At 37.0% G+C, this 25,393-nt stretch overlaps 1 protein-coding gene across 1 annotated transcript; it reads right to left on the bottom strand.

The window, feature by feature from the left end:
- Positions 1-5,352: 5,352 nt before the first annotated feature.
- Positions 5,353-22,861, bottom strand: SERPINB5 (serpin family B member 5). Its single transcript, XM_015811515.1, has 7 exons — positions 22,737-22,861; positions 16,981-17,158; positions 15,397-15,534; positions 11,465-11,582; positions 8,778-8,920; positions 7,325-7,492; positions 5,353-6,385 (listed from the first exon to the last, which is right to left on the bottom strand). The coding sequence occupies exons 2-7, from the start codon at positions 17,146-17,148 to the stop codon at positions 5,993-5,995; spliced, it is 1,128 nt and encodes a 375-aa protein (XP_015667001.1). The 5' UTR covers positions 17,149-17,158; positions 22,737-22,861; the 3' UTR covers positions 5,353-5,992.
- Between the last annotated feature and the right edge of the window lie 2,532 nt (positions 22,862-25,393).

Below are 25,393 nucleotides of genomic sequence, written 5' to 3'. Positions count from 1 at the left end.
GCAAGCGGGACTGGCCTAGGGGATTTTATAGGGGTTTTAATTACTTTTAAATTTGACATTCTCAAATATTTCATTTTAATTAAATTTTAACTAGGTGTAATATGTTAGCTTTTTATCATTTGTCAGCCGCCCTGAGTCCGAAAGGAGAAGGGCGGGATATAAATACAATTAATAAATAAATAAAATAAATAAATAAATAGTTATTCATAACAAACATGCAGTACTGTATACTATCCAGAGCGCTGCAACTTTAAGATGTGTGGACTTCACCTCCCAGAATCCCTCAGTTGGCTGGGGAATACTGGGAGCGGAAGTCTACATATCTTAAGGTTGCCAAGTCTCAAAAACACTGATATAGACCAATAGAAGTATAGAGACGATGTTGATTTTCTAATAGCTATACAGGCTGTCCTCAATTTATGACCACAACTGAGCCCAAAACTGATGTTGCTAAGTGAAAAATTTGTTGTGAATTTTGCCCCATTTTGTGACTTCTCTTGCCACATTTGTTAAATGAATCACTGCAGTTGTTAAATTAGTAACATGGTCGTTAAGTGAATCTGGCTTCCCCATTGACTTTGCTTGTCAGAGGTTTGCAAAAGGGGATCACATGACCCCCTCCAGGACACTGCAACCGTCACAAATGTGAGCCAGTTGTCAAGCATCCGAATGTAAATCATGTAATCATGTTGTAACAGTCATAGGTGTGAAAAACAGTCATACGTCTCTTTTTTCCACTGCTGTTGTAATTTCAAATGGTCACTAAATGAACTGTTGTAAGTTGAGGACTACCTATACTCTAGTTTTAAAGTAACATTAAACAACATTGAACCAGAGGAAGTTAAAATATCACAATTATAATAATTTAAATCGTGAGCTGAAAAAAGTAGCCCCATGTCTGATGGGTGGGCTGAAGTCTCCCTGTTGAATACCTGGATTGCAGGACAATGTTGGGTGCTGCTGAAGGGAGCTGTGTTCTTGGTACTGTATGGACAAACCAGTCATTGTTTTTTGGAGAAACAGATATTTAAATTCTTCCCCTCTTTCTCAATGAATTTCTTATGGCAAGTTGAAAATTCACATGGGAACAAGAGTGGTCTGCAGGATTTAGGACACCAAGACATACTTTCCCCCTTCCTCTACCCATTTTAGGGATCTTACCAATGTGTTCTCAGCAATGGAAACCTACACTGGTAAATGTCCTGTTTGTAGTATCTGCCATATCCTTTCCAAACAGACACTATAGCCCCAGCCATTACTATATTTAGATTTAAAATAAAAAGCAGTCACACTGATTTCATTTCATTCACAAACGTTCATTCACAAAACCGACAACACCTTTCACTTGGTTTTGTTTGTACAGACATAACAACTATCTGTTGTTCTTCACTATCTTGTATTAAATTTTCGACTAACCTCTGAATTCCTAAAACAGCATTTTCTTTTCACACATTCACACCTCCCCCCCCCCACACCCTTAGCTATAAAAAGCATTGCTTTCACATTCATTGCTTAGGCACATTAATATTTAAACAAAATCATATTTACCGGCTGCTAGTCTTTGGTTGTTAAGAGTTTGCCTTTACTCAATGCTTCTCTTCAACTTTCTGGGGAAGTCTATAATTACCACACCCTTTCATTGCTATATACATCAGATGATTTCGTGATGTTTGGAGAAATGTTTACCCACTTCCCATTGTATGAGCTTTTGAACTCTTTTTTTTTTATTATGTGAGTCTATATTTTGGGTGATTTTTTAATTATCCTAAAATAATCTCAGTCATTGCTTTTATTTAACCCCATTTGTTTAGGCTACCTTTAGTCAAACAAAATAATATCAAATACAATAGAGTATTTTGGGGGAGTAACAGAAGTAGGTTGTTGCCTGTACAAGTTTAACAAGTTAGGAAATGAGGATAATTAATGTTGCTCTTTGTGACTCACAGACACATTTAGCAATTTGACAGCAAAATCCAGTGCAAGTGTGTTCTGGAGTAAATTTCACTGATTAGTCCAAATGGCTTTAATATATGTTTAAGACTGTCGCTTTAAAGGAATAAAATACATAATTAAACAGATTTTTAAATAATATCAAAACTCAAATCCATTTTTTTTTAGAAAAATGACAATAATAAGTGGTAAATATTTATATTTTTACCCAGGTTTACCTATAATGAGTATATAGAGATGTGTGGGTGTATATGTTTTGCGTACACCAACACCAAGTGTAGGCATTATTTTAAACCACACCTTCACCCACCTGGGATCCCAAGATGGGATCAATGAAATTATTAAAACAAATACAGTGTATATAAAACAAATAGTGTACGGTGAATTAAAAGTCTCTGTGAAAAGAAGAATATTTTAATTTGACACTTCAACTAACATTCCGTCTCAAAGTTAGTGCTCATAGCACTTCTCTCAGAAGACCATACTGCAGTCTGGACAATGTGCAAAGACACATCTTTCTGAACATACCAATTAAATTTATCTCGGTAATAATATTAAAATATAATTGTATATGTGGGATAATATTGATTGATTGGATGAATGTTTATACCTCCCAGCCCCCAGCAAGTCAGAGTATTCTTGAATTGGGCTCAGTTTCACATGGATAGTCATTATAAAGGCAGTAGAACACTGCCCTGGAGTAATTCAGTTCGGAGAACCTGAACCAACTTCAACTATTCTGGCTTTGCATTTACCTGGTTGCATTTATTTTTATAATTTGCATTTCTTGGGCTTTCAAAGATGATCCCATCTGTGGAAAACCATTAACGGATTCATCTTCCTTTGTTAATTACAGCAAACTTTTTTACATTTTCATCACTGTTGTAACTGCAGTCACTAAAGGAGACAGTCGCTACACAAGGACTATCTGTACATGAAGTGCAAACTCACATGAGGCCATTGTGCCAGAATCAAGCAACATGAAATAATAATTGGTTTGGTAAATGCACACTTCTGTCTTTTTCCTCTATCTCAGCAGTGGGGACGGTTGCCGAGACTCAGAATATTTATGTTTTTGTTCATTTATTTGTATGTTATTTTTTTAAAACTCTTTAATTAAAATCTAGGTCACACCACAAAACTAGGTCATTTTTGCATGGCTTACAATGGATTCAAATCACAATAAATTCCAAAGGGGTTGAATTATAAAATGCTTAAAATGTTCACAGTAAAACATTGATGCAATACTACCAGAAATCTGAGGGTTCTTTGTAGAAAAGTGGTGTGTTAAAAATCAACCTATATTGTTTGTTCAGTGATTGGAGAATAAAAACATCTCTACCTGGCAGCAAAGGACAATAAAATGACTGCTTGCTAGGGTTTGGGTAAAGGTAGGAGCCAATCCAAACACACCTAGAACTCCAGTTGTTACTGAAAGTGATACAGTACTTCATTGGGGTGGAGCATTCCAGAGACAGGGTATACCATGGACAAGGACCATTGCCAAGTTCAGTACATCTCATCAAGTAGAGCACCTGAAACAAGACCTATCAGCTCATCACACCTCTTTTTTCATAGGAGATTTATTTGAATTTGCTTCGGTCTTATTTATGTTTAAGTATATTCTATCCAAATGTGCATAGTACAATTGGAAAATGAAAGGTATACCTACTTATCTTCTAACCCATCAATTTCAGAGTTTAAATCGACTTTACCGGTTCTAAAGGCGAATACACTTCCTAATGAGTGTTCTTTCTATATATAACCAAACCTCTTCTACCTAACAAATATAACTCAACTTTATACCTTGTTTTTTTATAGTAAACCAAAAACTCACTTGAAGACTTTTTTAATATTTAAAATTATGTTAAAGTGATGTTTAATAATTGTATATTTGTTTTAAAAGAGAGTTAAAGGAACTCATAGATTTGTTAGACTAATAGTTGATTAATGTTAGTTAGATTATGATTATTTTATTGTTAATCCTGTGATTGGCTCTGGGAAGTGAGGGGGGGAGGGAGGGAGGGTTGGGTTTGGGGGGAGGGGGGGATTTATATTGTAAAACTTTATAAAATTTTCAATAACAAATGTGCATAGTACTGTAGCCAGAATTAACTTAACTCCTATTCATTAATTTTTATCTTCATAGTCTTAAATTTTTACTTCTCATTGGCACTAAATAGATCTACTTTCTGAAAATGCCCTGATTTAATTCAGGGCAAGCTGCCTCCTGCCATGTCTGTATCTTAATCTGAACTAGATCTCCATTTCATAGCCCAATCACAGCAAGAACCTGTAAATATTCAGTATATGGCAGCAAATACAATTATTTAGTCAAACAAGAGAGTGCAGCTATCACTGCTCCATTCCATGTCCTAATTTGCAGCAGGTAAACCTTGCAGTGTTTTTTTCTCATATGCATATGAATAGAAGGGAACTCAATACACCGGATTCAGGTCTAGTTTAGTGTTCAGAAGGGAATGGGACAACTTGCCACAGCCAACTCACTGCAGCCAAATCGCCACGGCCAACTTCCCAAAGCCAACTCGCCATAAGACAACTCACTGCGGGACAATTTAACAATTCTATTTAGTTACTTAAAATAAATTAAAATTTATTTTAATTTTTACCATTCACGTTTCATTCTGTCCTTCCTTTTGCATCCTTTCTTTAATGATTCCTTTTCATCATTTCTTTGACATTGGTGTAACTTTTGTCTTGCAACGAGTTGTCCCACAGCGAGTTGGCCATGGTGAATTGTCCAGCAGTGGGTTGGCCATGCCGAGTGTGCCACAGTGAGTTGGCTGTGGCAATGCCTAGAATCATGCAAGCTTGATTTTCTACAACACAAATGTAGCTGAGCTAATTCCATCTCACCACAGCACACTTACCACAATGGATCACTGTAAATCAGTGTTAGTACAGCAAATCAACCCCTATTCACAGATTGTCCCCTCCACTTACATCCTAAGGCAGCGTTGGAGAAATGGTAGCCCACCACGTATTTTATTGAGGCTCCTGGCGTGCCTTGTCATCAGTCAAGTTTAAAAAGGCTATTGGGAGGTGTGTTCAGTAACATTTGGCATATCTGACATTTCCCAACATTTAGTTAGCATTTCTTAATCACCCTCCCAAAGAATAGATTTCTTCTTTTGCCAAATACCTTCTTGAAATATATGATTTAGCATCTAGTTCAAAACTTTCATGTAGAAGAGACATAAAATCGTAAACGCTCATCAACAAATCCAAACCTGGAACTGAAACTTATTCCATAACAAAGAACAGCGCTAAGTAACAGCATTAATTAATGCATATTATCACTGATATATGAAGTCAGATTTCAAATGATGCAGGAGGTGCAGTTTTGTTTTTCACTTTAAACTTCAGCAATGAGAAAATATAGTTTTTGGAATGCTTTATTTGGAACAAATGAAGGTAATCTACGTTAATAACCACCCAAAAATAATAAAAAAAAACAAAAGAAAATATTTCCCTGTTAAACATATTTATGGGGAAAAACATATTAATTGATTAATGTAATGAAGTTCACTACAAATATAAAATTTCTAATGTTCCAGTGACAAATTAGTGATTTAACTAATTCAGGTCTGAAGAAACTCATATGAGCTCTTCCCTAGTTCAATAAAGTTGAAATTCATTATTGCCAAAGAGCGTAAAACGAACTGTAGACACCACAACTTTGCATATTGTTTCATTGCTACTTATCAGAGATACATTTTGCTGAATTTGACCTGAGGTTTATTTTATATGTAAACAACAAAAAAACTTCTTCCCAACTTTGGTGTATGATATGTAGCTGATAAATTTAACTATGGTTCACTAGAAGATGTGCCATAATGAATTATTTTAATCTTTCAAGGGTCCCTATACTTATTTTTGCTAACTGATATGGCTACTCCTCTGTAAATTCACTTGAACAGGAAGTTATTCGATTCAATTAACAGGAGAAACTGTGAGATTGCCTTTGAATATTTCATACCCATAAAAAATTGATAACAGGTTTCTTTGTAGGCAGTTCTGTTTAAGGAGAACAGAATCTACCAGCAAACACAATGCTGCGACTTTTGTTGTGCTTAAAGAAGAAAAGAAAAGGATGATCCGCATTAAATTCATCTTTGTGTTGTAGGATCCGGTATCCGGGAACATCTCGAGACTCAGCTCCTTCTTCAGTTACTTCCAGAGAGACTTTGTGAATGATCTTGGAAAGAACAATGCCTTTCGACTCCGACATCTCAGAGAAATCTGATGCATTCTCATCAAACATGTGAGTCATACCAAGGCTTTCTAAAATGGGTCTGAAGTCATGTTCACTTTCCACTTTGAATTTGGGGAGGAACACATTCACTCTGCTGTTTGCCATCACACTGGGATTCGTCCACTGTACCAGCTTCTCCAGGGTGAGCTCCTTCTCAAGCTAAAGATATAAGAAAAACAATAGGTGAATAGAGTATCAACTCTAACTGGATACTGTATTATTGTACGGTATGGTAATGTAACAGTATTGTATTGTATGTATGGTACTGTATTGTGCTGTATTATTGCCTATCAGCCATACATAGTGGAATTTATCAAGCAGCTGGCAAACCACTGATCACAGATGAAAGAGTTTTAGTTAACTTTAAGTCAAAGTTAATTTAGATTCATCAATGCATGCATCCGTTCTTTAATCTACTGTGGCACTGTGTTTTGTCTGAGACTGCTGCAAGTTACATTAATGCAATGGTAGTATCATTGCTGGAATGCTACTAGATGTTGTGTTTTGAGTTAATGAACCATTCCTTCATCCAGTCCAGCTTGCTGTTAGAAGTTGTGGGTACTTCATCACTGGAGGTTTTAAGAAGAGTCTGGACAGCCACTTGTCTGAAATGGTATAGGGTCTCCTGCTTGAGCAGGGGGTTGGACTAGAACAGAGGCCCCCAACCTTTTGGACACCAGGGACCGGTTCTGTGGAGAGAGGTTTTTTGGCGGACTAGAGGGTGTGTGGTTTTGTGTGCTGCCTGCATCCAATGGATGCGGCTTTGCTTGTTTGTGCAGACCGGTTGTTGGCATGCCACAGCCCGATACTGGTTCATAGACCGGGAGTTGGGGACCCCTGGACTAGAAGACCTCCAAGGTCCCTTCCAGCTGTATTCTCATTCTATTCAGTCCAGCTTCATTTTATTAATATATGGTCCAAATGATAAGGCCCTGCTACATTCAATGAACTAAACAAATGGCTGCAAGACACGTTAGGAAATAAATCTATTTTTCATTCGTTTCTAATCAGACTGTTTTGAAACATTCAAGGATAAGAGTGATTGATATGCAGCTCCCCAAAGAATATTTTGAAATTTAACCAAATATTTATTTTTACCTGTTCCAATCCAGTTGTATCATCCTCTAGATCTTTAGGTAGTAAGATAAGCATGCTTATATGTTTATTGTGGCATGGGAGTTCCAGAATCTTGGTTTTTAAATCATTTATGTAGCCCAAGCATAATGTAGCTTCCAAGTTCATCATCTGCACAGGTTTGGTTTCTGTCTAATAAGGAAAAAACAGAAATTGAAAATTCACTTAAATACCAGTTATGGTCAAAATTCCTGATTATGTATTTATCTTTATATATTGAAAAATACAAATTGAGAATAGAACTCAAATGTTAAATTCTGAATACAAATGTGTATACTGTAAAATAAAAGTTAATATTTTGAAGAAATTCAGTCCTTCAACTGAATTATTAAATATAAATAGAATTTTTAAGAAATGTACTCTGTGTGATTAACAACATTGTATTTGCTTCTTTATAATCATGCACATGAGAATATTAATCTCAGCATCTTATTTTGTGAAATTCAGTGTTGCATTTGTTAACTTAGAACAGGTATATGAATCTAGATTCATAGCAAGAGTAGATAATAAGAATTCTAGGATGGATCACCATGTATTTTAACCCATTTGAAATCCTGACCTGGATTAAGGATTGAATTTGCTATATATAACAGAGGTCAAAAAGAGAGATGATAAGGAACTACTAATCAAAATTGTGAAAAAGAGTAACTAAGCTTTGTAAAAAAAATGTAACCTATTTGACATTGGCCCCCAATCGTTTTGCTATCCATAATATTCTAAAATCCTATTGTATTTTTACCATCTTAGAGTCCATCACTTTTAACTGCAAAAAGGAATGTTCTGATGTCTTCTAAACATTTCATTTGGTTTTTTTTTTAAAGGGAAAGATCATAAATAAACCATTGTGAGACATTGGTTTGGATCATTAGCTATAAAATCACTCATTAGAGCTGATTTTGGATTATGTGAATTGAAGTAAAGGCTAGTTTAAAATTCAGCAAGAAACTGAAGGCTTTTCTGTAGCGTTTAATTTTTGTGTTAAACATTTCAGGTTGCTTCTTCCTATACCAGTGATGGTGAACCTTTTAGAGACCGAGTGCCCAAAAACTGCCCCCCACCCCCGTCTCTGCTCCGCCCTGCCCACTGGGCCACCCATCACCTCCATGGCCCGCCACACATCACCCAGGCAGCCCAGCAGTGCCATGGTGGCCACGCCCTCCACCCATACCCCGCAGCAGCATCTGCGCGCGATGGGGTGCAAGGGCAGAGTCTTGCCCCCGCTGCCCGGCTACCATGTCCTTGGCTGCACTGCTTCATGTGGGCCATGCCCAGGGGCGACTGTCCTCCGGGGGGCTCCTGGTGAGGAGGGGGTCGTGGGAGGAGGCAGGGCTGGGGAGATGGTGCGTGTGCCCACAGAGAGGGCTCCAAGTGCCGCCTCTGGTACCCGTGCCATAGGTTCGCCATCACTGTCCTATACCTTGCTTATTCTGAATGGGCATTCCTTGGTTTGTGCCTCAGGAAACTTCTTCATCCAGTTTGTTATAAAATAGGCTGCATTTAACAGGATTATCTTGGTCTCATCATTGATACTCTTCTCAGTTAAAATGTTCTCCATTTTACCTGCAGATATAAGGGCGAGAATACTTCATTAGAGGTGCAATCACAGATACGGGGCACGAACAGACAAAGTTTCTAGGAAAAGGCAATTCAAGATTCTGTCTCTCCAGAAGAATTTAGATTCTAGAAGAGGCATTTAGCTATTTAGCAATACTACTATGGAATCTCTCAGTTTTTGCTTTAAGAAAAAGATTTGGTCCTTAAGGATGTCTTGCCCATCTGATGTTGCTCAATTGTACTTGACTGGCAGTTCCCCCATCCAGCCTGCATAGCGAATATAGGAAATTTAGCCTAGTAAAACTAAGGATACCAGTCTATGAAAAATTAACCTATTTAGCATTGATTAAACAAACAATCCATCCAACATTTTCGTACAATCTGCTCTTCTGTCTACACATAATAGAATCTCTGTCTACCAGAGAGTCCCAATCTCAGACAGCTTCTGTCATTAAAGGTAGATAATACTGGTTGAAAAGAACCAATGGTCTCATTAGGACATGATTAGGCATAGCTTTAAATCTATGTAAGAAGCAAACTGGATCTCTGTTAGGTAATTGGCCCAGCAGTGCCAACAGCTGAACAATGGAAACCTCAATTTGCTTTCTGTACAAATCTAAAATCATGCATTGTAGGCATGAGAGCTAATTTCTGTGTGGCCAGAGGAAAACATTTGATGTCATTTCTAGCCATTACCAAACAAATGACAGATGGAAGCTGGGTCTTCTCCCCAAAAGGAGGAACTGAGTAGCTCTTAATAGAAGAAGCAAAAAGAAGAAAAAGACAAAAAGCTTTTCATGTTGATTCCATAAAGGTTTTTGCACTGGAAACCTGGCACTCATCAGAAGTCTTTCATTATGGCTTTCTAACTTTTCTCCAATAAAGAATAGATCAGATATTCTTAATTTCTAGTTAAATTGTTTTAATAAGTGGTTTTAATTCTACCTATCTGTTAATGCCATCTAGTTTAAGGAGGTTTTTTTATATTTTCACATGCAAGTTGGTCACACCCAAACAGCTAATGAAGCTGCTGCAAAGCTACTGTATTCAGGAGAGGACAGTTCTGACATAACTATCTGTGGCATATTGTACAAACAGGCCTTTTTTTTCTCATAGAACGCCCAGAACGGAGTTCCGGCACCTTTTTTGGATGGAAGCTTGTAGGGTAGGCAAGGTGGGTTATATGACGTGTGTGAGTTCCAGCACTTTTTTTTTTTTTTAGAAAAAAAGCACTGTGTACAAACCACCATATAAATTACAGATGCTTCTCTGAGCATTGCCCGGTCAGTAGTAGTTGTGGTGCCCTTATACAGGTACCCAAATATAAAATAATAAAAATAGTAAAAAGTTAGCTACATGAAAACCCTTGTCTGCAGAAGCAGCAGGAATCCGTACTACAAGCAATCATGACAGAACTAGCCACACACAGCTGAAACTTTCTTTCTGGGATTAAATGATTTTTGTAGCATAAGGTATTGCTCTTTCAAATGCAAGCCCATGTTTACAGGGAATCAGCAGAATGCCCAACTAGTATTCTGGGTTTCTTTCTGAGTTTAAATGATCTATGTAGCACAAGGTATTGCTCTTTCAAATGCAAGCCCATGTTTACAGGGAATCAGCAGAATGCCCAACTAGTATTCTGGGTTTCTTTCTGAGTTTAAATGATCTATGTAGCACAAGGTATTGCTCTTTCAAATGCAAGCCCATGTTTACAGGGAATCAGCAGAATACCCAATTAGTAGTATGGTATGCCCTGGACAGGCATTATAGACACAGATGCCTCTGTACAGCCCAAGCCAAAATCCCCAAGAGAAGAATCAATGACAGGAGGGAAGGGGGTGTGCCTAAGGAAGCCTAAAGTGACCAATAGGAGTTAGGCAGATCACAACTCTTGATTCCATCAGCAACCAAATGGTCAATGAAGCATTACAAAATTATATCTCTGGAAAAAAATGCTTCAGGAAAAGAGGAAAAAGACAACTTTAAAATTAAAACAGATGACAATGACTTTAGAAATGGACTGAGAATGAGATGAAGGCAATGTTATGGGCAGAAAAAAAAAGTTACCAGGGATTTTCAACCCTTGGTTAGGGAGAAGTGGGGAAGAATCTATTTTTTGCACTAAATGCATACACTATTTTTCCATACCTTTGAAAAAACAATGCCATTTTTTCTATTTGTCTACTATATGCAAAAATAATCGTGTAATAGGATATAATAATGTGATATATAGTGCCAAAAAAAATCTTGGCTTAATTACACTGAAAGGCTTCCATATTGCTGACACAATAGGTCATTTATTGAATGCCAATAAAAGGTAATCTTTAAAAAAGCCTAACCATACCAGGGAAAAGGGACTTCCATTTTAAAACTGAAATATATTCAAACTTATTAGTATTGGTGTAGTGGTACAGTAATATTATTAGCACAGAAGCCATAAATAAGCAAACATGTAGTAGGATGAACTCTTATATCTGAAGGGATAATTCCCGATTCAAGGACATCACAATTCATGACTTAAAAGTATCTCTTGATAAAGAATGCACTTACCATCAGTAAGGTCAGAAACAGATTTGTTGATCTGCAGCCTGGTGTCTTCCGGTTTATCTTTAAAATCTACAACTTCAAATTCTGATGGGAAGGGCCTTTTGACAGAATTGATGAATTCCTGAAAGGGAGAAGGCTCCAGGTTAAGACCTCGTTTCCCCACTGGTAACATGAAAATGAAGAGCAAGGGTGTTGCTGCCAAGGACAAAACTGTGACACACATTTTAAACTTGAATAACAACAGGGGGGGGACTTTGATTGGGATTCTACACACAGACACAGGAGGACTGGAAACCATCAGGCACACTAGGCAGTTTTGGGGGGCAGCTTTCAATCTCTAAGCCAAACTTGCACAATTCATAACATGTAATGATGATGATGATGATGATGATGATGATGATGATGATGATGATGATGATGATGATAATAATAATAATAATAATAATAATAATAATAATAATAATAATAATAATAATAATAATAATAATAATAAAGTTGGAAGGGACCTTGGAGGTCATCAAGTCCAACCCCCTGCTCAGGCAGAAACCCTACACCATTTCGGACAAATGGCTGTCCAGTCTCTTCTTAAAAACTTCCAGTGTTGGAGGATTCACCGCTTCTAGAGGCAGGTTGTTCCACTGGTTAATTGTTCTAACTGTCAGGAAGTTTCTCCTTAGTTCTAGGTTGCTTCTCTCCTTGATTAGTTTCCATCCATTGCTTCTTGTCCTGCCTTCAGGCGCCTTGGAGAATAGCTTGACTCCCTCTTCTTTGTGGCAGCCCCTGAGATATTGGAATACTACTATCATGTCCCCCCTCGTCCTTCTCTTCATTAAACTAGACATACCCAATTCCAGCAGCCGTTCCTTATATGCTTTGGCCTCCAGTCCCCTAATCATCTTTGTTGCTCTTCTCTGTACTCTTTCTAGAGTCTCAACATCTTTTTTACATCGTGGTGACCAAAACTGGATGCAGTATTCCAAATGTGGCCTTACTAAGGCATTGTAATAAAGTTGGAAGGGACCTTGGAGGTCAAGTCCAATCCCTTGCTCAGGCAGAAACCCTACACCATTTCGGACAAATGACTGTCCAGCCTCTTCTTAAAAACTTCCAGTGTTGGAGCCTTCACCGTTTCTGGAGGCAGGTTGATCCATTGGTTAATTGTTCTAACTGTCAGGAAGTTTCTCCTTAGTTCTAGGTTGCTTCTCTCCTTGATGTGATTATTTATACTTTTGTATTTCCATGAACCAAAGCCAAATATGTCAAGAGGCCCAAATATTGATGACTCTTGCTCTCCTGCACTTTGCAAGAAATGTCCCATTTACAAATCTCCATCAACTGCTTTCACAATGAATTAAATTAAATTAAATTAAATAGTTTTGCCTAGAACACATAGGTTATACTGTAATGAACTTCAATGGGCTCGGATTTTTCCCTGATCAAGAAATATTAAGGGAGCAAAGTAAGCAAATGGGAAAGCTTTTTTAATCCAGTGTACAATACTATCATACGCAACATGGGGCAGCTCCTATTTTAAAGATGCATAAAAAATTATAAATCATTTTAATTCCAAATTATACACTGAACATTTATATATAGGTAGTCCTCAACTTTTAGCCATTCATTCAATTACCATTTGAAATTAAAATGGTATTGAAAAATGTGACTTAAACGTTTATTGATTAATGAAATTCATATGTAGCAATACAAATGAAAATTTGTTCTAGAAATGTATTAATGATATTATAATATATCTTAAATAAATGGAGAGTTTCAGTTTAAGTTTAAATATGTGAGAAATTATAGATTTGTATAGAATAGACACTGAGCGGTTGAAAGTTTTGATTGATTAAGAGAATTTATATTTAGATATATTAATGAATGATTTTATTCGAATCAATTTGATTATAATACTATATATAGATAGAGAGGGAAATTTTAAGAAATATTGTGTGAACTGTATATTTATAATGCTATTGTTTTCTTTTTGAAATTGATCACCATATCTCCACGTTGGTTCTTAAGCTTCTGTTGGTGCAAAATGGAAAACTAATAAAAATTGTTTTAAAAAAATAAAATAAAATGTGACTTATAACTGATCCTCACACTTAGGACCATTGCAGTATCCCTGTGGTCCTGTGATCAAAATTCAGTCACTTGGCAACTGGCATGTATTTATGACAGATGCAACAGCATCCCAGGATCACATGATCGTGCTTTGTTACCTTTCCAGCAGGTTTTCAGCTAGCAAAGTCAATGGGGAAAGCCAGATTTACTCAACAACTGCATGATTCACTTAACAACTGCAGTGGGAAAAAAATGGTAGTAAAATCGAGTGAGACTCATTTAAGAACTGCCTCGCTTAGCAACTGAAATTCTCATCCCAATTGTGGTCATAAGTCAAGAACTACCTGTATGTTCTCCACATCAGTAAAAGTGGCCTTATATTAATAGTGTTTGGACTTAAGGTGAACTGCTTCAAAATTCAATAACACCAGCACATTAAAATCAAATGAATATTTATTGTGGCCTATGCTTCGAATGTGCGAAACTCAACTTGAAACATTCCTCAGTTAGCGTATAAAAATGAAGACAAAAGGAAAAATGCACAAGTTAACATTAAATAAACCAGAAGTTAAAAACTACAAGTCCGTTTCCAACTCATATTCCTCAAGGGAATTTTCTTTGGGGACCGCTGGCAGCCGAAAAGGGAGAAAATCAGCTTTCAGACTCTCACATCCCCCTGGATTCTCTCCACAGTTCTTTAGTGAATCTTTTCTTTAGGATGTGCTGCCAAAAAAAACCCCAAACCCAACTCCAAACTTCTGTTTTTATTCTACTGCCTGAATCTTCTAATAACATCTTCTGTCAACAGAAGGGTGCTACTTGCTACAACCCAGTCTATGACAACTGAATTTCAGTAATTCTCATTAAAAACTACAAGCTATAATTAAGATCCTGCAGAGCAACAGTGTCCATCCCTGGCAACTTTAAGATTTGTAGACTTCAACTCCCAGAATGCTGGCTGGCGAATTCTGGGAACTGAAGTCCACCAAGTGCTAAAATTGCCAAAGTTGCACGCACACACACACACACAAACGCTATAGCGGTTCTAATTTGGGCTGCAATTTCATGCATCACTTTTGCTGCCAAGCAAGAACAATTTCCATGGTTGGAACTCTCAGATTATTATCAGCCCCTTGGGAAAGTTGCTTACTTTACTTCTAGTTTTCAGTAAAAACATCCAATAGTGAAAAATGTGTTCCCTTAACGACCAGATTCACTTAATGACCATGGTGATTCACTTCACTACTGGGGGGAGGGGAAAGTCATAAAACTGGATCGGTCACGTGATGACTTTACTTTACTTTACTTTATTTTTGATTTATATCGGCGGGAAGAGGGCTGCCCTGAGTCCCGCCGAGTGTTGTATAAATTTTTGTCTTTGTATAGGTGTTAGGGGTGGTCTATTTTGGTTAATTTTGGTTTATAAAATCTCAACACGACAAATTTTAAAAGATTTTTTACTTGGGCTAAATTTTAGGAGGGATCCGGTGGCCTGCTTGCTGGAAAAGCCATGTCTTGAGGGCGTGGCGGAAAGTAAGGAGATCCGGAATCATCCGGATCTCGGGGGGTAGTTCGTTCCAGAGGGCGGGGGCACCCACAGAGAAGGCCCTCCCCCTGGGGGTCGCCAGCCGACACTGCTTGGCCGACACTGTGATGACCCACTTTGACAACTGACCCATCACAACTGACAAATGACCCATCACAACTGACAACAGTAATGGGCCATTTCCATTACAGTCATAAACTGAGAATACCTATAGATTAAAAAAATAAATAAATTTAGTAAAGCCACCATGAGCATAATGTAATTAATTATGGAATTTAGATGGTAACTGTCAACCAATAATTACTATTATTTCTTCCCAACTTACCACACTAGGGTTAAGGGATTTTTCTACATAAAGCCGCTTAATCATTTTTAATGAATAAAATGAGCTAAGTTTGGAAGCATCTGAGGTAATTGTCTGGAATCCAAATGGAATATCTTTGACATCTTCTAGATGGAGCCCCTGTTAATAAAAAAAAAATACCAGTTTAAATATTGATTTCAGTAAAGATTTCTGCCATAGTGCTTTCAACCCAATTAAACAAAACATAAGAGTTCTTTCCTATCTGATATTTTGTCCAGCTTCTTACTTTTACTGTGGCCAAGAAGAACTCACTGAGAAGCATGCAAGTAGTAGGACATGAAGAATGACACCTTCACCAGTAACTAGTACTCACAAATGGCCTCTAATAACCTTTTCCTCCCTGTATGGGCTTCACCTCTTTTAACTTAAGTTATAGTGGGGGCCAACAATATAGCAAAAAAATTAATTACTTTGAATTAATTCAGCTCCATCAATGTATAGGCAGTTTGGTTTGCCTCCAGAGGTTTACTTCACCTTTGCTGCCATATGCAGAGATTACCAATGCAATAGCTAATACCTGTTAAATACAATAGATTTCAGCTGTGGGAATTCTTTATATAAAATCAGGATTGCAATTTTTGATAGCTTTAATTAATAATTAAACAATTAATTATTAATTGTTTGAACAATTAATCAGTGGAATGACTTGCCTCCAGAACCTGTAGGTGCTCCAGCACTGGAGATTTTAAGAAGAGATTGGATAACAATTTGTCTGAAATGGTATAGGGCAGGGATAGGCAACCTCGGCTCTTTTATGACTCATGGACTTCAACTCCCAGAATTCCTGAGTCAGCATAGCCTACCCCTGGATAGGGTTTCCTGCTTGAGCAGGGAGTTGGATTAGAAGACCTCCAAGGTCCCTTCCAAATTTGTTATTATGTTATTCTGTAATAGATTAATTCAACAACATTTAACGCTAGGATCCTAAGTGAAAGTGTGAGGAACTACATTTTCTTGAACCAAGAAAATGCATATAAGAGATCTACAGCGTTATTTCCATATTCTGCTCTTTAAAAAAGTGTGACTACTTCTAAACATAGCATTTTACATGGTCCAAATAGCTTTCCTCAATATTTTCTTATCAACTATGTGATACCAAGATATTACTATTATAATTTAGTTCTAGATTTAGGCAAAAGAAGTAGTAGTACTATCCACAACCACAAAATGTCAACCCACACATTGTTATGTCCTTGTGCAAATGCAGCCCTACCACACTAAGAGGAGGAGAGAACAAGAAAAAGTTATAAACAATAGGAAATATTTAAGGGACCTTTCAGATTCCGTAAACCTCTTTTTTAAAGCCAAATATGTGGCAATATGTTGTCTTTGTTTCATCTTAAGGTTTAACTCTGTTTCCTGCCTTATGTTTGAGAAACTTTGCTGCTAAACCAAGCCAAGATTTAATGGAAGAATATAACAATACTTGAATTTATAGAAGGGTCAATTATCATCCATGTAGCAAAGGGAAAATAGAAAAATATATACAATAATATTCCCAAACAATAAGTACGGTAAGAGTTATGTTAAAAATAAACATCCTACCTGTTTTATCTGGGTTGCTGTGTCACCGTTAGCTGCTCTATATGCTAGAGCAAGAGAAGTTGATAAGGAAAGTGGAGTAAAAATAAAATTAGCACTTTTGTCCATTTCACACAGTTTTTTGAAAAGATCAACCGAAAAAGCTGTATTTGCAGCCTGTATCGCATCCATGGTTAAGATTCTGAAATCAAAAGGGAAAAATAATTAATCAGCCAAACAATCTTACATATGAATAATTGCTACTTTCTCACATCCCACATGCCAGTAAACACTGAATGGCACTGTAGCCTTGCAGTACAAGTTAACAAATGTTTAACCTGAAGTAACAATCATGATATTTAATACTATCTACATGCGGTATGAACAGAAAAGAGGGCACAATGTGGTCTAAAGTTGTCTTTGAGTCAAAAAGCTTTGAACCAGTCCCTACAACCTCTTGAATTATCTCATCACAACATTACAGCAGAAGAAATCCATACAACTGGCAAAATTTCTCTTCTTACAGTTCTGAAAGCTAAAGCAGATCTATCCAAGTTTCAGATTAGGGCTATCAGATATATGTTCATTGCTTTCCCTTACCTAAATAAAATTTAAAACTTTCTAAGAAGTTTAAACGTTTGGGAATATTTTGCCTTTTCACATTAGATCCACTAATTAGTGGTAAAAACCTCACTACAACAATCATAATACAATACCAGACATCCAACTGATACCTATATGTTCTTAACTGCAGCCATAAACACACATTCACACACACACAAATATACTTTTTAAAGAGAATTTACAATTGTTGAATTCATAAAATGTGAGAGGAATTGTTATTGGGAATTGAAGTGTTTCTGTGGGTGGTATGAACATTGCTGAGGAATTTGACCTGGGAAGTGATTATTGAAGCAAGTTTTATAAATATAGGAGAAAGAGACTTACTTAGAGGGGAAAGTGTCACAAGAATAGGCAAAGCCTTTCCCCTAGTTTACTATGTCCTACCAGGAGGAGATTCCGATAATCCTTAATTCTGTATTTATACACTACTACACCCTTTTGGTCAGTACAAGATGAAGAAAAATCAGGGTCATCCCCATTAAGTGCCACCTCAGAATTCTTTCTTAACTCATGTTTTATTCTCTTAAAAGACACAGAGTGTTTAAGTTGGGTGTCTAAACAAGCAATTAACTAATGTTCTGCTTAATTTATTATTTTATTTTATTTTATTTTGCTTGGATGTAACAATTATTGTCTTGACTGAGGTGGCCAAATCCTCATGTGGGCCTATCCATATCAGTGTTAAAACAAAATTATTTGAAAACTTTCCCAGGTATAACTCATAGGTCACATGGACATTTATGATGACACTGGACTAGAACATTTCCCACTAGCAATTCACATGGTGCATGCTTTGTCTCATACAAAAGACAAGAATTGTTGCACAGTCCTGTGCACCTGTGCACAATCCACTTACAGCTTAAAAAGAGTTCTCCAAAAAGTAAATCTTAACAATTTTCTGAACATGCAACGATGAGGCATGTCAAAGGGCAACTGAACTCAGTAACAACTGAAGAAAACAAAATATGCTCACATATTCTTGTTCTAGGTAAACCCAGAAGCATTACTCCTCATGCGACTAAGATAGCTTGAAAGGCAATATACTACGTAGAAGAAGGCAATGGAAAATCAGCAGCAACTGAAGAAAGCAAAACAGGCCACTGTTTATATGCATAAACCTTAGTTTAGTGCAGATATATCTCCATCTAATTTCCCTTGTTGAAAGCCTCCCTAGAAAACAAGCAGCAGTGTAGGAAAGCTTAGCAATAGACCTAGAGGCCATATTTAATATCAATTTCCCAATGAAGCACTATTCAAAAAGAAGAATATGAAGCTATTAGTCACTAGAAAACCTCAGCGAGGTGGAGCCAGGGAATAACTGACATACTGGTTAAGGAATTCGTATGGAGAATTATGCTTAAGTCAGCACCTCTAACCAATTGCTCAAGGCAAAGTAGCATCTTTAAGTACAGCAAGTTTGAAACACACCCACATTTTACTAAAATGCCTGGGATGAACTATTCTACTTATTAATCTTGCTCTTCTCTAGAAATCTCTTTTAAAATTTCAATTAAATTCATTTTTAAGTGATTTGAGGCTTCTTCTACGTAGTATATTACCTTTCATGCTATCTTAGGAGTAATGAGTAATGAGAAGGAGTAATGAGTAATGAGAAGGAGTAATGCTTCTGGGTTTACCTAGAACAAGAATATGTGAGCATATTTTGTTTTCTTCAGTTGCTACTGAGTTCAGTTGCCCTTTGACATGCCTCATCTTTGCATGTTCAGAAAATTGTGAGATCTTGAAATTTTTGTTTTCTTGGTTGGCTTAAACAGAACCTCCACTTCTACTAGTTGTACAACAGCCACATATAGAATTAAAGAGTTCTTAAGCTTAGGAATATGATTGACATATAGTTATTTTTCCACACAAAAATCATTCTGGGCTCTTCCTAAAGTATTTTAGACATTTAATTTACTGTAGCAGAAGCTGAGAGTTATCTCCCAAATTATTAGAAAGTTATGCCAGTCCTTTACATCAGGGGTCCCCAACTCTCAGTCCATGGACCGGCACCAGGCCACGGCATGCCAGAAACCAGGCCATACAAACAAGTGTGAAGCCCCATCCACGGGATGCAGGCAGCATGCAAAATCACACCTCCTTCAGTGCACAGAAAAAAAATCTCTCCATGGAACTGGTGCCCAAAAGGGTTTGGGGGCCACTGCTCTACATGTCCCCCCAAAATTTCTCAGTGCTTCTGTTCACAACAGCAAATAGAGGAGATAAATATTTTATGCTCCCATCTTATGTAGAGAGGAGAGGGGAGAAATCTCCATAATTTGTGATTCACCAATCTGAACAGACAGCTCACTAACTGTGGACTGTGGCTTGCCAAGAACTTTGACAAGCCGGCTGTCTTTGCAGTCCCAGAAAAGTACCAACATAAGATCTGTTAAACCCTGGATGGGCAACCTTATATGATCAATAATTGTGCTAGTTCACAAGCTATGCAATAAAACATTATAAATTATGTATTTATTTTACTTTTGCTGTGTGTGATCCACAGAAGTATTGTTTAATCTCAAGCTTCCCGGATAATATAAAATGTACTCACTCTTATGGAAGATTTACCTTTGTTTCCCATGTATCCATATATACTCAGATTTTGCATAGAATTGAGAAATAGCCAGAGCATGAGGTTCTCTAGAGAAAGCTGCAGCTTTTCATATTATCCCATCAACACAAGTAAAAAAAGATGCTGGAATAATTTCTACACATCATGAGGATAATGGAGGTACTAAACTTTATATTACAATCATTTAGTATACTTATAGTCTGCCTTTTTTTCCATGACACAGCAGAAGATATTGCAGCCATGGAGTCCACAGGGATCTCCCACGAAGTTTTGACCCAATCCAGATTTTCTTGACTTGAGCAAGAGAGCACCATTGTTGCATCAAGTTTCTTCAAACTACGTCATGCCTTAACAATGATCCTATAAGGCCCATGAGCAGCATGATACACAACTGAGTTGGATCATTTCCAGATTCTTAAAAATAAATTAATAAACATGATTTAATCTTCATCAACTAAAAATTACAAGAGCCATATAGACTAGCATTGGCTCATGCTCATTGGCTACTTTTTGGATGCTAAAATATTGAAAAACATGTAATAATTCTCCTAGTGCCTTGGCCTCATGCTACATCTTGATTAAATTGTTTTTAGGGCGAAGATTTAGAAACAGGGATGGCTCTACTGTCAAGGAGAGAAAGGAGCTGTCAGTTCACATAGCAAATAATGGAAGATGACAAAAAAGGCTCTTGAAGGGAAACAGCTACAAAGGACGCTTTGCTCCCCTTTAAGCTGCCTGCTTATGGAAGTGTGAATGTAAAAGCAGTTATATAAACAACTTACCTTGAAAGAGAGGAGGGGATGAGAAAGAAACTCAAGATTGCCTCACCTTGATTCTCTTGAGTATAATAGTTGGATGAGAAAAATTATATCAGGCTTTCACAATACTATTATTACACCCTATAACATTGAAGTAAAGTTCCAGTATTTCTTGTGGAATCTCTTTCCTGATTTGGCCTACCTCAAAGGGCTGATACTCCTTTCTACAGGTGTAGTGAAGAACACGGTCCTAACACTAGTATTGTCAAAGCAGATTTTGTGTAAGGAGACAGGTTCCCATTGGCTTCCTTGCCTCAGTCAGTAAAATGTTTGGGGCTATGTTAATAATTACGTTTGTTCAAGTTATATTCTGATGTAGAATGCATACTTAATAGCCTTGAAGGACAGGTTTCTTACCCTCAACTACCTTGCAGGGCTTACATCCATCATTCCTCCAAGAATTCAGAGCAGCTTTCATAAGAATCTCTTTTATCGCCATAACAGCAAACTGGTGAACTAGTTTAAGTAAGTTTGGTGGCTAAGGATGCACTTGAATCTGAGTCTTTTGGTCCAAAACCTTAATCGCTCTTTATAAATGGCATGAATAGAAGCCAAGTCATCATAAAGAAGGAGGTCTGTGGCTTTACCATCAGACTAAAAATGAGAGACTTCACTTTTATTAAAATATTGTATGCTTGGATAATATCATAAAAGTTGGTTTTCCTCCTCAGGATTAAAAAAATAATACGGGGTAGAAAAAATTAATGGGTCCTTACTTTCCTCCTCAGACTCCGACTGAGTTTCTTTTCATGCAGAAAAAGGAAGGAAGGAAAATGCAGATCGAATGGAAAGCATTCATTATGCAAACTTTAGACTCATTCATTCCCATTCTCATGCCTGATACAGTCTAAAGAGCCAGAAACAGTCATCACATGTTTGTAATTGTCTGCATATAAAAGCACAAGAACAGACAATGATCCTGTCCTGCTGAAATAAAGATCAGTCTTACCATCCTTTATTTGATGAACAACATAAAAAGAAGCTGAGTCAAAAGTCCACACCCTATGAAAAATCTCACCTTTAATCAAGTTTCTACTCGCAATCTCATACACTTTGGATGATTCCAATGGACAGCTCCTAAGGCATTAGATAGGGGTCTTCAAACCTGGCCCTTTTATGACTTGTGGACTTCAACTCCCAGAATTCCTCAGCCAGGCACGCTAGTTGAGGAATTCTGGGAGTTGAAGTCCACAAGTCATAAAAGGGCCAAGTTTGAAGACCCCTGCACTAGATAGCTATTCTATCTCAAGTGATTTGTCTGACCTTGGAAAAAATGGAGAAAGAGATGTGGAAGCACAGGAGGATCACAAGTAGAAGACACTATTTTTTAAAAAAAACAAACAAACTTTAAATTCTATAAATGAAACAGGACAATTGCACAAGAAGTCTTGCCTACCATACGATAGACTAAGGTTATTCACCACCCAGTCAATCAAGCTTATAAGAAAGCTTATCATCCTTGTTCCACATTGTAAGGTGTGATTTTTCAAAACACTTGCTAAAAAGTGAACTATTGTACCATATACAGGTTAGATCAATACAAGCAATACAGCATATAAACAAGACAACTATAGAAATGTTCCAGCAACTATTCACTCTGAAATCTATCGTCCAAATGAAGTTATGCAAAATGGGAAATTCTTTCAATTTCTCCTGCAGTGCCCCCCTCTTTTTTTATTTTCAGCCCCACTGGGCCCTTTATAAGGAATCCTGGGTATTTGCTTAGATGTCTACAAAGGATGTAAAAGATATTCCTCACTTACCTTATGTAGCAGCTCTATTTCCTGAACTGAGAAAAAAAAGATGTAAAAAGCACAATCGAAAGACTGGTGTTACTGGTGACAGTATGAAGCACAAAGACTGAACTGCATTAGTTCACCTGAATGCTGATGCCACTCCCTATTTTGTGCTTGTATTTATTCTCTCTCTCTCTCTCTCTCTCTCTCTCTCTCTCTCTCTCTCTCTCTCTCTCTCGTTATTAATCATCCCGTTTGGCATTTCACATATGATGGAATTTAGGTTGAACAGGCAAAGTAAAAAAATTTCCAACAGCTATAACATGCTCCAGCAGGATGAAGCCATTTTACAATGGTTTCTTTCTCACTACTAAGAGGTTTTGTTAAAGAGACTAAGAAGTAGTGCAAGACCAGACTATATGGTTATGGATTCTATTCTAAATGTGTTTGGGGTGAAATGATCCTGAGAAGTTGCAGCTATCTCAAAAGAGACAATACTATACCTAAAAAAACGGGGGGGGGGGGGGGATGAGCATTAGAACATAGAGAAACAAGTCTGATTTTTCTACTTTCAGTCTGGCTCAGCATTTTGTGGTCCTTGAGAAGCTTAAAAAAAAACCCACTGCCTGCTAAGAGCTATTATTGTGGTTGAGCAAATCCTGGATTTTGATGCAAGTGAAATCAATGTTTCTGCCCAAACATTCTGTCCAAAGTGGATTCTCCATAGAGAAACACAAATTAGCATCAAAAGACCAACATTAACCCCCTCCCAAATTATGCACTTCCCCACCTTTTCTGGCTACAAGAATTTTTTATTTCCCTTTACAATTAACCACAGCTGGCTGGGTCATCCAAACTCAGACTGACTGTATTAATGTTAATTTCAAAACATAGTTTGTTTTCATTAAGCAGAGTAAGTTAAGATTAGTCTCAACAGTTAACTTTAAGCCAAATTTAGTGTTCAGAAGACACAGTAGACTGCAGTCAATCCAAAATAGAAGTGGAAATGAATGTTTCTTGTCTCTTGCTAACAGTTATGTTGGAAAATAAAATCTACATATGTATATAGGAGGAATTTTGGGGTCATTGCTGAAATTCTAACTCATGGATTATATTCAAATGTAATCAATGTTGTTAATTCCCATTAACAACTACAACAGGTTTTTCCTGCCCAAGGCGCACTGCAGCATCGGATCAAGTGGATTGTTATTTAACAGAGGGCATGTAGATAAAAAGTTTCCTCTCCCTCTCCCAGATCAAAATTATAATTCCTTACCTTTGGGGCTCTTTTCAAGAAAAATGAACAAGTCATCAGGGCTATATGCTTTCAGTGGCCTATGATGTGGCCCTCAGAAAAGTACCACAGAGCATACATCCATTGAAAAGATGGTACAAATTTTACACAAAGAAAGCACATGGATGTTTTTAAGTGAGAATATTCTAATGCTGAACATAAATATGCACATCTCAAAAGCAACTCTTAGATAGCAATCTAGCACTATGTACAAATGCCAGTCCTGTAATAAGTTTGCTCTTTCTTCAGTTTTCATGCCAGCTAATGCCCTGCCACTCCCTTTGAAGTATTAGAGCAGTTTGTTCAAACATGTCATGAAACTTTCTCTTTCCTCAACTTCACCTTAGCAAAATTAGTTGAATTTTCCAGAACATATCTTCAATGTTACCTATTAACCAAAGAACAATTGTATAGATGTTAAAATTGATTGCAAATAGTTTAAATGCAGTGAAATATCATGGTTATGACTGTTCTGTACCACTGTCACTAGCATCTAGTACAAAAATGTATGTGTAAATAAGCCGCTAAAGTGAAATTGTGGTAGTTATAATTCCTTGCTATTCAGTGCAATCTCAAAAACAATATTTGTAATTGGAGGAAGACAAAAAAGCACTTGATAGTTAAGTGATAAATAGTTTGGCCATGTATCTCTTGAATTTTTTTCTGAGCCCTATTACTTCAATCAGAGACCATTTACATTAGGGATATCAACATGCTTATTACTAGCGTGCCTGTCAAGCCTATATGATTAAGAGGGGAGGGGGTAATTATCCATCAAACTTCTCAGCGATGATCGAATTGTTATAAAGTACTATAAAGTAATTGTGGCAAATGTTCTTAATTTTAATCCTGTATATATCTAAAAGAAATCCTCTGGCATTTGGTGCTTCTTTTGCTTTGACAACGTCAGAGATTAACTGCAATTCTATTCCGCACTTCTGGAAATAGTTTTTCCTATGGTCCATTCCAAATAAGATAAGATACAGCATTTTAAATAGCCAAAGAGGGTCTCATGAAAAGTCAGATACTGGCATTCATGAGACTAAAGCCTAAAACCCCCCTTTAAACCTCTGAGGGAGGTGGGCCATTTAGAAACAGGATAGATGAATGAATGAATGAATGAATGAATGAATGAATGAATGAATGAATGAATGAATGAATGAGCTTCATGCTTCCTGAAATGAATTGATATGAATGGACTGGTCAATAAAGAAATCTCAAAAGTCAGAAAAATCTTCCTCACCATTCACCATTCTTACTTGGCGCTTATCATGCTTTACTTTCTAATTCAAAGCCCCATTTCCATGACATACTGATTTGGGAGTCACAGAAGTAAGCAACCTGTGCAAATTCAAAAACTGAGTTAACCAATTAACCCAGGAGGAATTAG

Source organism: Protobothrops mucrosquamatus, unplaced genomic scaffold (assembly GCF_001527695.2).
Source record: "Protobothrops mucrosquamatus isolate PMUCROS unplaced genomic scaffold, P.Mucros_1.0 scaffold43, whole genome shotgun sequence".
NCBI lineage: Eukaryota > Metazoa > Chordata > Lepidosauria > Squamata > Viperidae > Protobothrops > Protobothrops mucrosquamatus.
This window is presented reverse-complemented; position numbering and strand designations above follow the sequence as displayed.